Source organism: Dasypus novemcinctus, chromosome 6, assembly GCF_030445035.2.
Source record: "Dasypus novemcinctus isolate mDasNov1 chromosome 6, mDasNov1.1.hap2, whole genome shotgun sequence".
Taxonomy (NCBI): Eukaryota; Metazoa; Chordata; class Mammalia; order Cingulata; family Dasypodidae; genus Dasypus; species Dasypus novemcinctus.
The window spans coordinates 16,298,708-16,313,162 of record NC_080678.1 but is presented as its reverse complement, the minus strand read 5'-3'; the positions used below and the strand labels follow the sequence as shown (position 1 = coordinate 16,313,162).

Below are 14,455 nucleotides of genomic sequence, written 5' to 3'. Positions count from 1 at the left end.
TGTATTTGCAACAGGATGTTAAGAGAATGCTGTATTTTTTAAGGGGTCCAATGGTCAGTAAGTTTGGAAATCTCTGAGTAAAAATTAAACAGATCTTTTACTGTAGAATGTCTAGAGCTTTTATTATGTTGGTGGACACTGAAAGTCTCCAAAAAGGGTCACAGCAGGCACTATTTTCCAAATTTATTTGAAAACAACACCCTTTTGGCAGAGAACTACTTGGGGCTAGAAAAGTCCTAAGGAATATGCTTTTGAAAACACGGGGTTAGTCTCTTCATTTACAGACCAAACCTCAATATTGATCTGTTTGCAATGAGCTCCATAAACACTAGTTCTGTTCCTTAAAAGATACACATGAGGACTGTAATTCAACAAAATAATCAGTTGGCATCCAGGCTGGTCATTGCCCTCAAGAAGAGAACAGTCTACAGGGAAAAGCAGGCTGGAGATTACGTGACATGCAGGAAAACAGGCTACGAGAACCCCCGAAATAAGCCCCCCTCAATCTGCCTGTGGAATGAGGAGCTCCTCTGCAGAGGAGCCTACTTTTGACCTGAGTCCGAAATAAAAGTTAAAATCAACCTACCTATTGCGGAACATTCCCACAGACATCAACTAAGACCTTGGTGTCAGTGGACGCTAGTTTAAGACCAAAGCTCAACAGTTCTGCCTTAAGTCTTTTTTATTGGTATTTTATCTGTCATTGTATTTAGCAACCATGCTTTTTTTTTTTTTGGTACTTTGTACAGAATCTAAATAGAGCTCTGGTAGGCTGAAGAGCTTGCCTGCTTATACTTAAGCATCAAAATCAGATAAACAATAATCTAGCATATCAGCGGAGGAAAAGAAATATATTTTTCAAGCCAGAAGATGTAGAACTAAACGTGCAATGTCTCAATCCAAAAAGAGAAAAAAAACCTTCTCAGAAAAGCCAAAACATCACTGTTAGCACAGGGTCACTAGAGCATCATTTGTCAACTTCACTGAAGGGGAACATTCAAACACGCCCCAGCGGCATTCCCAGACAATCAGAAGGCACCGAAGGAATCAGCTTGGACACATGGGTGTTTTCCAGGTGGCTGAAAATGCAAAGAATTTGGTGCTTCTGCAATTTTCCCTATTAATCAGGTCAGGCATTTGACACTTGAGGTGGCAAAAAACTGTTTTAATGGCAACATCCCCTTCCCCGCCTGGCCAATTACTTTGGCGGTGGCATTCCTCTGTCCATACAGGCCACAGCTGCTTAATCTCAGCCGCCCCGGGCTGCACCTGTGAATCAGACCCGCCTAATCATCCTAACAGATGGCAGCAGCCAAGCAGCAGCTCAGAACTGCTATCACTTGAAATAGCATCTAATGTTTCACAGGCACCAAGCAGAGGCAGTGCCCGACAGCACCGTCGCCCTGGTACAGCTAACACCAGACCTTAATCGCCACAGAGCACCCATTTCAGGGGCAGAGTGGGTGTCGTTCCAGAGCTAATTGCAAAGACCCCGTCTGCGGAGTGAAGGCACGGCAAGCCCACCGTCGCTTGACCTTCAGCCCGATGGAGCCCTCCACTACGGGGCCGGCTACTCAGGTACTGGGCGGCCAAGCCTAGTGTTCACCAGCACAACCCAGAGGCCTGGGAAGGTAACCTTTCTGCGTCATCAGAGAGTGGATCAGCTCCCTCAGCCTAGTTGTTACGTAACCTCTATCTAGCTGTTGTATTCTATTATTACACATGTATTCGGGGTAACATGCGGTAGGCAGGGCGCAGTTTCCAGGCATGCCAAAAACAACACGTGGATGGAGTCTGGTGGCACAATCGATGGCAGGGGCTCCCCGCATGCGGGTACCCCTTTACAGCTGTGAACAACTGCACACACGTTCTCACACCGCCTCCACCATGGCCCTGGACCTTGGCACCGGGCCACTGTGGTTCCGACGTGCAGAAAGCAACGAATGAATCACCGCTCTGCCTTTTACTCCCTGAGGCTCCCTTTCCAATTAGTACAAAAGGAATAACAGCGCCCCTCGCCTGGGTTGCTGGGAACCCTGGCTGAGACCGCAGGAGCACGAGCCCAGATCTGAGCAGGACCTCAACACCCTTCCCTCCCCGGGCAGAGCCAAAGAAGTGAGAGGTGGACGATGTCGCTTGGGTGCATCTGTTTTATCAGTGATTCTAATAATAACAGCCTCCTTAGGAGGTTGGTACGAATCATAGTAGAAGACACTTTCACTTGCTGGGTTACCCATTCCTCTAGGAACTAAACCTCTAACAGGCAATTCCTGTTGAAGGCAGATCTCCATGTGCAGATACCCTCGTTAGCGGGTATCAGAAGGCATCAGAGGTCAACCAAAACACCTCCCTTCTTGCCCAAGCTGCTAGCAGATTCAGGTGAAAATCCAGCTCCCCACCTGAGCGATACACACTTAGCCCAGGGCTGGCAAGATCTATTTTCTCTTTTTCCTTTAAACAGCCCCAGGCCTATTTTAAGAGCTAATTATCTTATTTTAGGCCAGGGGTTCTTAACAAGGGGTCCATGAGCTTGAATTGGAATTAAAAAAAAAAAAAATTATTCTTGTGGGTACATGTTGGTGCGTGTGTGATCTATTTATTAAATGCTACACAGTCTAGTGTGGATATAGTAAGGGGGGGGTCTGTGGTTTCCACCTGACTGGCAAGGGGGCCCATGGAACAAAAAAGGTTAAGAACCCCTGTTTTAGTCCTTGTTTAAACTGAATAAAAGGACTAAAGTCCTTTTGAGAAAATGTAGGCTAGAACTTCTCAGCAAAGAACCCCAATGACCAAAGTACAGTTTCTTTGAGAACATTTCAGCTACATCACTGGAGAATGTAACCACATTTTTATTTCACTTTCTTTATTGAACACACAGAAGCACTCACTCTTCTCAGGACTGCTCAGATATTAACTAATTTAGTCCTTACAACAACCCCATAGATAGTAGTATCATTCCCATTGCACAGCTGAAAAAACTGAGGTACAGAGTTATAAGGCTTGCCCAAGTTCTCCCAGCTTGGAGGTGGTACGGCAGCATTTGAACGAGGGCCACCTGGCTCCAAGAAAGTCTCTTCTTACTCACCAGACTCTCAACTGTTAGTGTTCAGTGTCAACTACCTTTAAATAAACAAACAGCCCCCACTGGCTCCCTTTTCTGCCATTATCTCCAAAATAAGGCAAACATCCCTTATCTCCAGCCAGGCCAGGATTTCTCACCTGCAGCACTACTGACATTTTAGATATGAGGTCTTTGTTACCGGGACTGCCCTGTGCATCATGGAATGTGTATTAGCAGGATCTCTGGTCTCCGGCCCCTAGATGCCACTAGTACCCTTTTTACCCTTTGGGACAAGCAAACTGCCAAATGTCCCCAGGAGATGGGGAGAGGGACATCACACCCAGTTGCAAACCACCGGGTTAGGCCAAGCACCATCAATGGTCATAAAGAAAACCAAGATATTCTATGGTTCTACTAGTTTCATGTCTCCAAATAGTGAGAAACCAAAAGGGAAAAGGAAAACCAAGGAGAGAAAAGTGGTAAGTGCTTTAAAAAAGAGAGTGACACTGACACAAGAAGGACAAATGATAGAGCAGGGTGGACAGTGACACTGGTTTATTCTCAAGTTTGAAAGTCAGGAGAGCAGACACAACAGGGGCTGGCAAGGGCCGCAGGACACAGCCTCGAGCTGCAGGGTCCACAAGACGACAGGTTAGAGGCCGGCTCCCACCGGGCTCTCTCGGGGACCTTCGCAGACTTCAAGTACTTACTCTTGTTATTGTTCTCACTGACAAAATCCTCGGGGCCATCGGTGTCGTCCTCATCGTCCCCAGATGAGATGGCATCTGTATTCAAAAGAATATATTCATGGATGTGTTTCTGGAAAGCCCATGATCACAACCCTCTACAACTGGGCCTTCGTGTACGGTGGATTCGACAACCCAGGAGCCCACGCAAAAAGTCTAAGGCCAAGTTTAGTTAAGTTGGTTTTAATAGCCTAAAATGTCTCTCCATGATGATAGTTGGTCTAGACAGGAGTTTCAATGTTTTCTGCTTCCCTATTATTTAAACGTGCTCTAAGATTGGATACACTGAAACTGGAATTTAAGTTTCAAACAGCACCCAAGTCCTCCCCCCACCCCAAGAAATTGACTAATTCTGTAATGTCCAAAGATTCTTTCCAACACAAACCTTTCAGCTTTTGGGGTCCCCTTCAACAAAAGAATTAGTCCCTAAGAAAACTTAGTCCCCAGGTGGCCTTCAACAATTTATTAACATTCTGAAAGCAAAACTTTAAGCTCAGCCACAGAGGGGTTAGCCTCGCCCTCCTTGCACGGAGGAAAAAACATGGAGGGAAACTCTAATTTTAATAAACGAAAACCGAAAGCTTGAGCATCCACATTTCAGTCCAATACTCTAAATGCCAAGGATGCCAGTGGCATGGGGAAGAAAGAGGTGTGTTTTTACTCACATGGAGACACACTGTCTCAAAAAAGAAAAATGTTAACCTGGCGCACGAGGATTCTGTCATTGTTAATGGCCATCCACTCTTGCGCACCAGTTCTCAAGGAAGAACTTCAAAGGCAGATCAATAATAAACTTGGAAGCTGGGTGCCTGGCAGCCAATTAGCAGATCCCACTAGGATTCACTAGTACAATAAAATTTTACCCAGAAAAATGGCTAGAGAAGAGAGAGAGCAGAGCACTCGCAGGTCAACTCACCTGTGACATTGACTATGAAGTACAAAGTCTCACTGTCTACAGTCCTAGCAGCAGTACAAGTATAGAGGCCGGAGTCTCTAGACGTGGCGCCTTTTATCTGCAAGTACTCCCCAATAAGCACTGTCCTATTGTTGGGCCCCAAGTGTACCCCATCCTTAGTCCAACTGATCATGGCGGCATCTTTCAACAGGCAGCGCAATTCTAGCGACTCCCCTGGCGCGGCCACGTAAACGTCTGGTTGGGAGATTTGGTATTTGGTTGGTGGTTCTGCAGAGGTGGGAGAGAAGACGGAGACAGATGGGAAGGAGGGAAAGGAGAAAAAGTCCAAAAAAGGTCAGTGGAGGCCCACTGATTCCCAGGAGAGGCTGCACTGGTTTGGCAGATGGCCCCCCACAGGCGTCCATGGCTCCCCGCACCCCACAAAGCCAGGAAGCAGCTCTCACTTGAGGGTAGACTGAGAATCTAAAACATCCACCGGAGGAAGCACCCAGCGAAAGCTGCCCCGCCTCTGTTTCAACATACTGCGTAGCTTTAAAAACAAACCCAAAACCCAGCTTGGAAGGATATTCCCCAAGAAAACTTTTAAGTCGACAGCTGATCCAAAGCCTGCCTACACTGTAACACCTGGAAAGTCTATTATGGTAGCTTTTTTGCCTTTGAAAGGAGTGTTGCATTTTACAAACTGTTTGATTCAACATGATTGTGCGTCAAATGCACACATGCAAGCAAATACACACACATACTTAAGGATCTACTTAGTTGCGCCAGACCTTGCCTGTTGTCACAAGGCCAAGCTTCTTAGAAGGAAATATCTCAAACTCAAGGAAATCAACAGATGCTTCTACAGAACCATCTGCCACCCAACCTCTCCAGCGCAGGTCTGCGTTTTGCTGGTCTGGAGACTTAATTCTGGGCCGGGCAACCTGGTGGAATGTGCTGAATGATAAAAGCCCAAAGGATTTAGCACCAAAAGCAAAGAGAGGGAAGACCACCAACAGTCAAGTGTGGATCTACACTAGGCTTGAAGGGACACCACAGAGAAGCTGCTGAGCAGGGGGTGCCCTACGCGCCATCTCATAAAGTGGATCCCATCGCCCATGTCAAACCCCCACCACACACTTCCTGTGTTTCTCACTCTCCTGCACCTCTGTCTTCTTTGGGGTACCCCTTTCACCCTTCTCCTAGTAAATCCAATTCAGCCTTCAAGGCTCAAATCAAACAGCACCTTTTTTTTTTCAGGAAGTGCCAGAGATTGAACCCAGGACCTCATATGTGGGAGGCAGGCACTCAACCACTGAGCTACATTTGCTCCCAAACTGCAGCACCTTCTTGACGATCAGTCACATCCTGGCCAGAAGGGAAGTGGCCTCTCTCCCTCCACCCACACATCTGCCCACATCCACAGCATCCCGGGATGTGCCCCATTGGAGCAGACAGCAAGTAGCCTGAGAGTCTCCTGGCTCTCTGTGTTCCCCCACCCCAGGGCTGCCCCTGGCATATGCACATCACACATGCTCACAGCATCCCTCACGCCAGGGCAAGATGGAGCCCCGAGGCTCAGGCCCACGGCAACCTATCAGAACGCGAGATTCCAAGAAATGGGCTTTCACCTCTTCCAGTGAGAACTGGGAATGGTACCGAGAGGCCCAAGCCTGAAAACACAAAGCTGCCCAGCTCTGAGAGGGCATCACAAGGCGGCTGTTTTGTCCAAACCCCTCTCAAAAGGACAGTGCCCGCGAGGGACTGAAATGAAGTCTCTTCGCAAGTGGGTCCTATTGTTCCAGGAACAGCGGGGTGAGCTGGTCAGATCGCCCCGTCCCCAGCTTGAGCAGTTGACGTTCACAGAATGGCCTGGAGGAGGGCCAGGGCTTTCCAAAGGAGACACCCCACAAAGGTCCCGGGGGGCCCCGGCGTGGAAATGCCTCCCACCTAGCTGGGGGCTCGGGTCAAGAGCATACAGAGAAAACCATGGCCAAAGGACGAAAATCAAAGCCACTCCTAGCCAAGATGAACATGCCCCCAAAACCAGGGCTGGAAGCCCTGCTGACAGCAGGTTTTGCTTGCAGTTTGCGTTTCTCACTCATCAACTGTTTACTGAACACCTACTAAGGTCTGAGCTTTGCTCTGGACGCAGCAGGAAGCAAAAGGTGAGGAAGCAAAAGGTGACGAGACGAAGTCCCTACACCTGTGCTCTGACAGTGGGGCTGGCAGACGAGTGAGTCAGGGGCACCCAGCCCCTACCTGGTCTTTGTAAACAAAGCTGTATTGGCACGCGGCCAAGCACTTTCCTTTACTGATTGTCTATGGCTGCTTTTGTGCGACAATGGCAGAGACTGTATGGCTTGCAAAACCCAAAAATACTAAAAATCTGGCCCTTTACAGAAAGTCTGCCCACCCCTTTTCTCTGGGAAAATCAGGAAAATCCTCCCTGGAGAATAGCATTTGAGTTGAGGGGCAAAGCGCAAAGGGGTGCCTGGAAGAAACTGCTGGGACCTTGGTTGGAAGATTCTCCGGCCAGGCCTCCAAAGCCTGCTTAAGCCAAAATGTAGCTGAATGGAATTACTAATAGTTTGGATCCTGAGCAGAAAAGGTAAATATGGCCGAGAAGAGAAGGAAGAGGGAGAAGGAAAAGGAATTTTGTTTGGGCCCAAAATTTCTGACCACCTCCCATGTCCAGGGTCCCAGAGTCACAGATTCATATGTGATCAGAACAGATGGGGCCCCCGATTGGTGAAACCAAGGTTCAGAGGTCCTGGGCTCCCATTCCTCCAACAACTACTTACTGACCAGCACCCACCTTGTGAGAATGAATTTACCTTAGATTGGGCTGGGTCTTTAAACAACCAATATTTATTGATTGGTTTATATTATTTATAAGTATTATTTAGATTATTTATATGGCCACTTATGCCATCAGCCAGTCCCCAAGAATGTTACCGAAGCTGCTTTCCTATGAGCAAGAACTGGTCATCAAGACAGGACTGAGGGGGAAGCAGCTGAGCATAACCAGCAAAGCTTCCCTCCCCACGCAGCCCAGCTGCTCCTCTCCTGCCCCTCAGGTAAGGAGAAGCCATGTCCCTACTTAAGGGCGGTGGCGGAATGCTCTAAGACTGTTCAAAAATAATAATAACAGTAAGCATGCAATTTGTGATGCAGAAAAACTCTCTTTCTTGCCAAAGGTAGAGTTAAGACTTCTCCTTTTTTAGAGGAGAACACTTTCACTGAGAATCCTTTCCTTCACCTGAAAGAGCCAAATCACAAAGTCTTGCTGAACTGAGAGGGAGATGCTAGCCCCACAATCACCAAAAAGACACTTTCACCTTCAGGTTTAGGGAGGAGCTGGGGACAGTGAGGGTCTCGATGCCTCTTCAGGGCTGGCTGCACAGCTGATCCGGAAAAATGCTGCCCTGGGGAAGGAGAGGACAAAGCCCCGGGTCCCAGCTCCACTCCTTCCTGCATCACCTTCCCACCTCAATTTTTGAAAAGCAAGAATATCCAAATAACAGGTATTATTTGTGAGGATCGAATGAGCCAATAAACGCTAACCTGCTCTTTCAACTAGGGCATGCTGGGTAGATGACGACCACTGTCGCTGTGACCCTACAAGGCTGAAGCTGCTCACCCATGAACTTGAGTCCCCAGTATTCAGAGGATAATCAGATAACATTCGGATTGGTATCTCTAAAATACCAAAATGTTACTGATGGGTTCCCATCTCAGAAGACAACTGAGATGACTATCTACTAAAAAGGGTTTTTATTTGCAGTAAAACCAGGTCAAAGCTGACCTCTAGTTTTCCAATTAGATAAAAAGCTGCAAGGATAGTAAAGTAACCCCCCAAAATGCATCCATAAGATAATGACATTCATTCATAAAATTCAGCCACCCCAACCTCAAAGTCTTAAACCAGTCGCTGCTGCCTTGGTCAAATCAAAAAGCACGCGCTCTCTCCTCCCCTCCCCAAAGCCATCATGTCACTAAAGGCCCGACTTGGGCTCAGCAGCTTCTTAAGAACCCAGAAGAGTCCCGCCAGTACCCCTGGGTACCCCCAAAAAGACTTCCAGCCTATGGTAGGGAGAAGAGAGAATGGGCAAATAAGGCCAACAGAAAGGAAAGAAAGGAAGAAAGAGGTAGGGGAGAAAAATACCAGTAAGAGAAGGAAGGAAGCAGAGGCCAAACCACTCGCCTCCCCTGCCACGCAGCCACAGCGGTGGGCCGGGGGGGGATTCCTGCCCTTGGCGCACCTCAGAGACCTCTCAGGCTAGGGTGCCAAGCACGGGCGCGCTTAGCTGGGGCCCCTAACACCCGGCTGAGAGGGGGCAACGCTGTCCTGCCCTCCCCTCGGGGCCGTTCGCTTGCTTCTGCCTTGCTTTCTCCACATTGCCCACCGCCCGCTCTCCAGGGCCTCCGCGTCCCCACCCCGGGTTCTATTTACCTCCTGTTATTCTGCTGGGAGCAGAGACGATTTCCCAGTCCCCTGTGACATCATCGGGGCCGCGTCCGCCATCCCCAAACACACCTTCCTAACTGACCACCTTCCACCCGCACCGGCCGCCTCCTCCCTCTGACCCCACCACCCTGCGCCGCGTGCTCCGTGAAACATGACAGTTGACACAGGGCAAAGCGTTCCCTGGGAAATCTAAACAATACCTTTTATAGTAATATTAACATTTCCTGGAGCTGTTATTTCTGGGGCTGTGGCATACTGTTAACCTTTCCAGGGGCAGGGGGCGGTGAAGAGCCCGTGTGGCACGCACAGCCCAACATTTCCTCGTCTGTTCTTGCCAAAACACAAAAGAGGGAGGTTTCCAGAAGCCGCCTTGCTACACACCAACTCCTCTTTCAGGCGGCTTCCCCAGACAACAAACATGTTTCTACATATTTTTCGTCATATACGTTAAAATGTTTAAAACGCCAGCAAGCTGGAACAGCCACACTGGTGTTGAACATTCTTTGTCACTGTTACCTAAAATTGCTAAACAAACCAGGGAATGCGTTTACTTTCTGGGAGGGCTGGACATACTTGTTTCAACCTGCTGGGACCACACACCCCTGCCGAAAGCTCTAGTAGCATCAATTTGAATCTTCCCCCAGAAGTCTCAGACACATGAAAAGTGCCAGCAGCATGTTATCACATAGTTTCTTTTCAATAAACTGACGACTCTGATTGTAAAAAAAAAAAAAAAAAAGGTAAGAGATGGGCACTTCTACAGCTAGTCCCAAAACAAATGATATGAATAACAAAGCAACTCTTTGGGTATAATTCTTGCCCTAAGAAATTCCTCCTGCTTTCATTCCTTGGAGCTGAGAGGCATTTAGAGTGGAGGGAGAGAAGGAAACTGAGGGAGGGGCACCTGACCCAGCAAGACTCTCAGCCCCGTTGGGTGAAGGTCACGACCTCTCAGTGGGACACCACTGGGCAGGAGGCATCTGCCACTCAGCAAATAAATGGGGGGTTTCCCCGCATGGGGGCAGAGCCTGAGGAGGGGAAGCCCTTTAAAAGTCAGAAAAAGACCTCATTTCATTGTCATGTCCAGCTGAATTCTTCACCAAGGTCACGGGGAAGATCATCTTGAGACAGTTGCACAGGCTGAAGAGAGTTTGGAAACAGTAAGCTGTTTCAGGTAACACTCGGTGCTGCCAAACCAGCGATAGCAGCACTTCAGACTGTCACTTTTTATAATGTTTGCCTATAAACTTTTCCCGTGTGGTTTTTGAAATGGCGCCCAAATGCAAACAGAGAACAGATGGGAAACCCAAGTCTTGTCCCGTCCAATCGTTTCACGCAGAATGGACGAGAGATTTTTAAACTGTTAAAGAAGAAAAAGGCAGTTTATGCCGATGAGACAACCAACTATGTTACGTTTCACAAACTAAGTCTTTTCTGGGGTTTCCCCAAGACGGAGTCTTTTCAAATGTCTAGATTATCAAAGCTCAGACATAGGACTGCGGTGTCAAGAATACAGTGGGGTCACCCCCAGAGGCATCCTTATTGGGCTCCCCCCTCTCAGAACGTGTCAAATCCCTCAACACGGGAAAGGAAGGAAGACAGAGAGAGAAATCCCTAATCGGATTCTTCTGGAAGAGAGGGAGAGGAGAAAGAAAAAGAGGAGAGGGAGGAAAGAGGAAGGATGAAAAAGAGGAGGGGGAAGAGGAAAGAAGAAGGAGGAGAAAAGGGGGGGGGGGGAGAGAGTGGGAGAGGGAGATGGGAAGGGGGGGAGAAAGGAGGAGGAAATAAGGGGAAGGAGACCGGGGGAGAAGGGAGGGGGCGGAGAGGCAGGTCCCGCACAGATAGGCAGGTGGGCACGTTCATTGTTGGGGTGACTGCAAGGATGACCCTCAACAGTCCAGTCCAGTTCTGGGCTCCCACGGGAACTGGAACTTGAGCGTTTGGGGCCAGCGCCGTCAAACGGCCGTGACTGCCTGGTGCCCATGCAGACACGCAGGCACCTTGCACAAGGAGACTAAATATCACTGATGCGGGTCTGCCAAACGCCTTGACGGAAGAAACACACGGCATTGAGCTCCAAATGTCACCGCAATGTCACAGCCTGTGAAAGCCATGGCAGCCAAGTGCTGGCCGACCCTGCCCCTTCCATTCTGTTCTGCCCGCCCTCCTGGTCTCTACAATGGCCCTGCAGTGGCCACGCCATCGTCCCGGCAAGAAGTTTGAACTGGCCGATTCCCAATTTCCCGTCCATCGGAAAAGAACGCAGAGCCTTCGTGTACACTCAGCCCTCCCCAAGTATTTTTTACAAGCTCAAACCGCGGACGTCCCGGACACCTGGCAGCCAACAGCACTGCCTTGTAGTGACCCCCGGCGCTTCCCACAGCACAGGGGGGCTTTGGAAGGCGGGAGCCTCCAAATGTCAGTGGCACAGGCTCAGTCTAGCAGGCATCAGAAGATAGAAAGGTGTCAGGGTCCCCATAATGAAGGAGATGATGGCCCCCCGCCCCCGCCTCACCACGAGAGGCTCTGTTCACAGTAAGGACAGTGACGGGCGAGCCTGCTGTTTCAGCTCAGCACCCTCCAAGCCCCATAAAGCTTTCCCTTCACAAGAACAGGCTTGTAGGAAGACAAAACTTCTGACAATCCCACGGGCCCATATAAGGCATAGGTACTACTTGTTCTTTAAAGGAGTGGGGGGAAGAGGGCCAAATACTCTGCACAGTATAAAGATGAAAGTTCTCTACCCCAAGAAAAACGGCCACATAAAAATGGGGCACAAAGGAAGTCAAAGCAAGGAAAGATAAATAAGTCGGCAGGCTCAAAGGCTGCAGTTTTCTCTTTCCAACCAGTTGTCTGAGTGTCTTGTGTACAACTAGGACTCGTCGGTATCCCAGGGGCTGAGAACAGCCACTTATAGCTACCTCTGCCACAGTAGCTGAACTGTTTCAGAAACTCCAAGGCTGGCTCACATTCCTTGTGATCTGGTGGGACGATGGCTGATGTTTCCAATATGGTAACCATTAAAAATTATATATTTAGGCACGCCCCTCCTATAATTTAGGTCTGTCTTTGAGAAACAGGGTGAACAGCTTTCTGCGTTTAAAAAGAAATTATGTTGTTCCCCATGAGAAAATAAAAATGAAGAGAGCACAAAGTGGCTAAGAATGGACTTGCTTAACAGCCAACCATCATTATCCCTCCCAATATTTGGACCAAAAATGGAAATCTTCTCTCCCCATTTTATTAGCACCCCCTCACCCCTATGATCCTAATTCTCCAGGCGATTGATACTGGTGTTCTCCAAAAGGGAGAGGCACAAAAGGGTAGGTTTTCCCTCTGGCCACAGTATTTACATCAAATCCTAAGAGCCGCCAGAGCAAAGTTTCCACTGGGCTGCCAGGATGTGGGGATTGAACTGGTACTCGTTGTATAAAATCCCTAGATACTGGCAGTTCTGCTTGAGCGAGAACCTCAAAATTGAGCCCTTTGTTCAAAAAGCATTTCCCAAAGAGACAGGCCATTAGATTATATGGTGCCCAGGAAGCAGAAACTTGCACGACGAGTCCCATCCAAGTGCCCATAGGTCCTGGCGCGCCGCACAATGAGGCGTCTGTCTGGCCCACGTCAATCTGTACCTCACATCTGGAGGCCCCAGGCCCTTGCCTTCGGGAAACCCTCTTCCCAGCCACGGCAGAGCAAGCGGTGCTTCTTCAAATCCGCAGGCCCAAACTTCCGAGCTTCTTAAGGCACAGCGTTTTAGGGAAAATCAGGTCATGAGAAAACTGGCCCTGCTGCCCCAGGACCACTGGGAAACCCCTTTTCCTCAGAGGGAAGGAACTAGGCTTCACCCTCATCCGTGAGGGCACCCGGGGGCTCCCTTAAAAGGTGGCGGAATGCGGCGGACTTGCCTGGTGTGTGTCAGCACCATCTTTAAGGTCAGGAGTCGCCTCGCAGAGGTGCCGCCCCGTAACGTGAACGGGCGCCATTTCCGGTTTTGAAAGCCTCATCCTCTCCTCCCAAAAGATTTTATTCCTCAGGCCCTGACGTCAGCACTAGGGCCCAAGGAGTGGTCTTCATTTTAGAAAGTGGTCGACCCTCTTCCCCATCAGATGTCCCTTCAGTTCTTCCAGCCACACCCCACGCCTTCACCAGCGTTAGAGGATGGTCGTGCTCGTCTCCACCTCTTCACCAGCCAACCGGGAGCAGGAATAAACGAGAGTGCACAGAAGGCACCTAGCACAACGCCTGGACTAGAGTAAGAACTCAAACACATCGGCCCTGAGAAAGACCTTCCAGACGAACCCATGGAGAGAGAAAAGCCACTTAAGCCAGGCCTTTTCCATGCAAAAGGCTGGGGGTATGAGAGAAGAGGGGGGCACCTCCCATTACATTTCTAGAACCCCTAACAAGCAGTGTAGTGCTTACTGACCTAAAGTGTTTTCTGCTGGGGTGTGCTGTTTTCTGCTGGGGTGTGTGTGCTTGTGCATGTGTGTGCTAGCTGAGCTTCCCCTCTTAGAGAAGACGCTTCCTAAGAAAGCAACCTGTCTGGGGAGCTTCCTGCCATTCTAGAAGTCTCCTCCTCCTCCTCCTTCCATCCCCGCTGTAACCCTCCTCAGCATTCCACCCCGCCCCTGCTGGCTCTTCCCCTTGCTTCTGCTCTCCTCCATCCCTGTGGCTTCTCCCAGCCCCCCATGTCAATAACAGCACTCATGTCTCTGCTTGCAGGTTCATAGTTCCACCTGCCCAAGCACTTTACCCAGATATCTGCTGAGATCCTATCCAAAATAAGCATGTGGCCTTCAACCTGCCTCTCTTCCACTGGGCTCCTGCAGAATGGCGTCCCCGCAAAGCAGCCATCTGAGCACCAAGTCTGTACCCCAAGCCCCTCTTCTCCCTCCCGCCTCTTATCCCTCTCCCTACTAGTTCTACCTCTGAATCAGCTCTGAAAAGAAAGAACGGACAACATCTGACTCCCACGAGGCCACTCCAGGCCTCCTGCATCTCTCCAAAGGAACTCTGCCAGGGAAGCAGACTTGGCCCAGTGGTTAGGGCATCCGCCTACCACATGAGAGGTCCGCGGTTCAAACCCCAGGCCAACTTGACCCGTGTGGAGCTGGCCCATGCACAGTGCTGATGCACGCAAGGAGTGTCCTGCCACACAGGGGTGTCCCCCACGTAGGGGAGCCCCACGTGCAAGGAGTGCACCCCGGAAGGAGAACCACCCAGCGCGAAAGAAAGTGCAGCCTGCCCAGGAATGGCGCTGCACACACGGAGAGCTGACA

At 49.6% G+C, this 14,455-nt stretch overlaps 1 protein-coding gene across 15 annotated transcripts in view; it reads right to left on the bottom strand.

Moving 5' to 3' along the window:
* FGFR2 (fibroblast growth factor receptor 2) overlaps nucleotides 1-14,455 on the bottom strand; it is a 99,804-nt gene that overhangs the window by 68,528 nt on the left and 16,821 nt on the right. For 10 of the 15 annotated variants that reach the window (XM_004468069.5, XM_004468065.5, XM_004468067.5 and 7 more), the window contains exons 3-4: nucleotides 4,724-4,990; nucleotides 3,772-3,846 (exon numbers count right to left, since the gene is read on the bottom strand). The exons of 3 other annotated variants lie outside the window; for them this stretch is intronic. In XM_004468069.5, coding sequence (XP_004468126.1) covers nucleotides 3,772-3,846; nucleotides 4,724-4,990 — 342 coding nt within the window. The remainder of the gene's footprint in view (nucleotides 1-3,771; nucleotides 3,847-4,723; nucleotides 4,991-14,455) is intronic. 2 more of the 15 variants (XM_004468071.5, XM_012528851.4) reach the window with 1 other exon arrangement.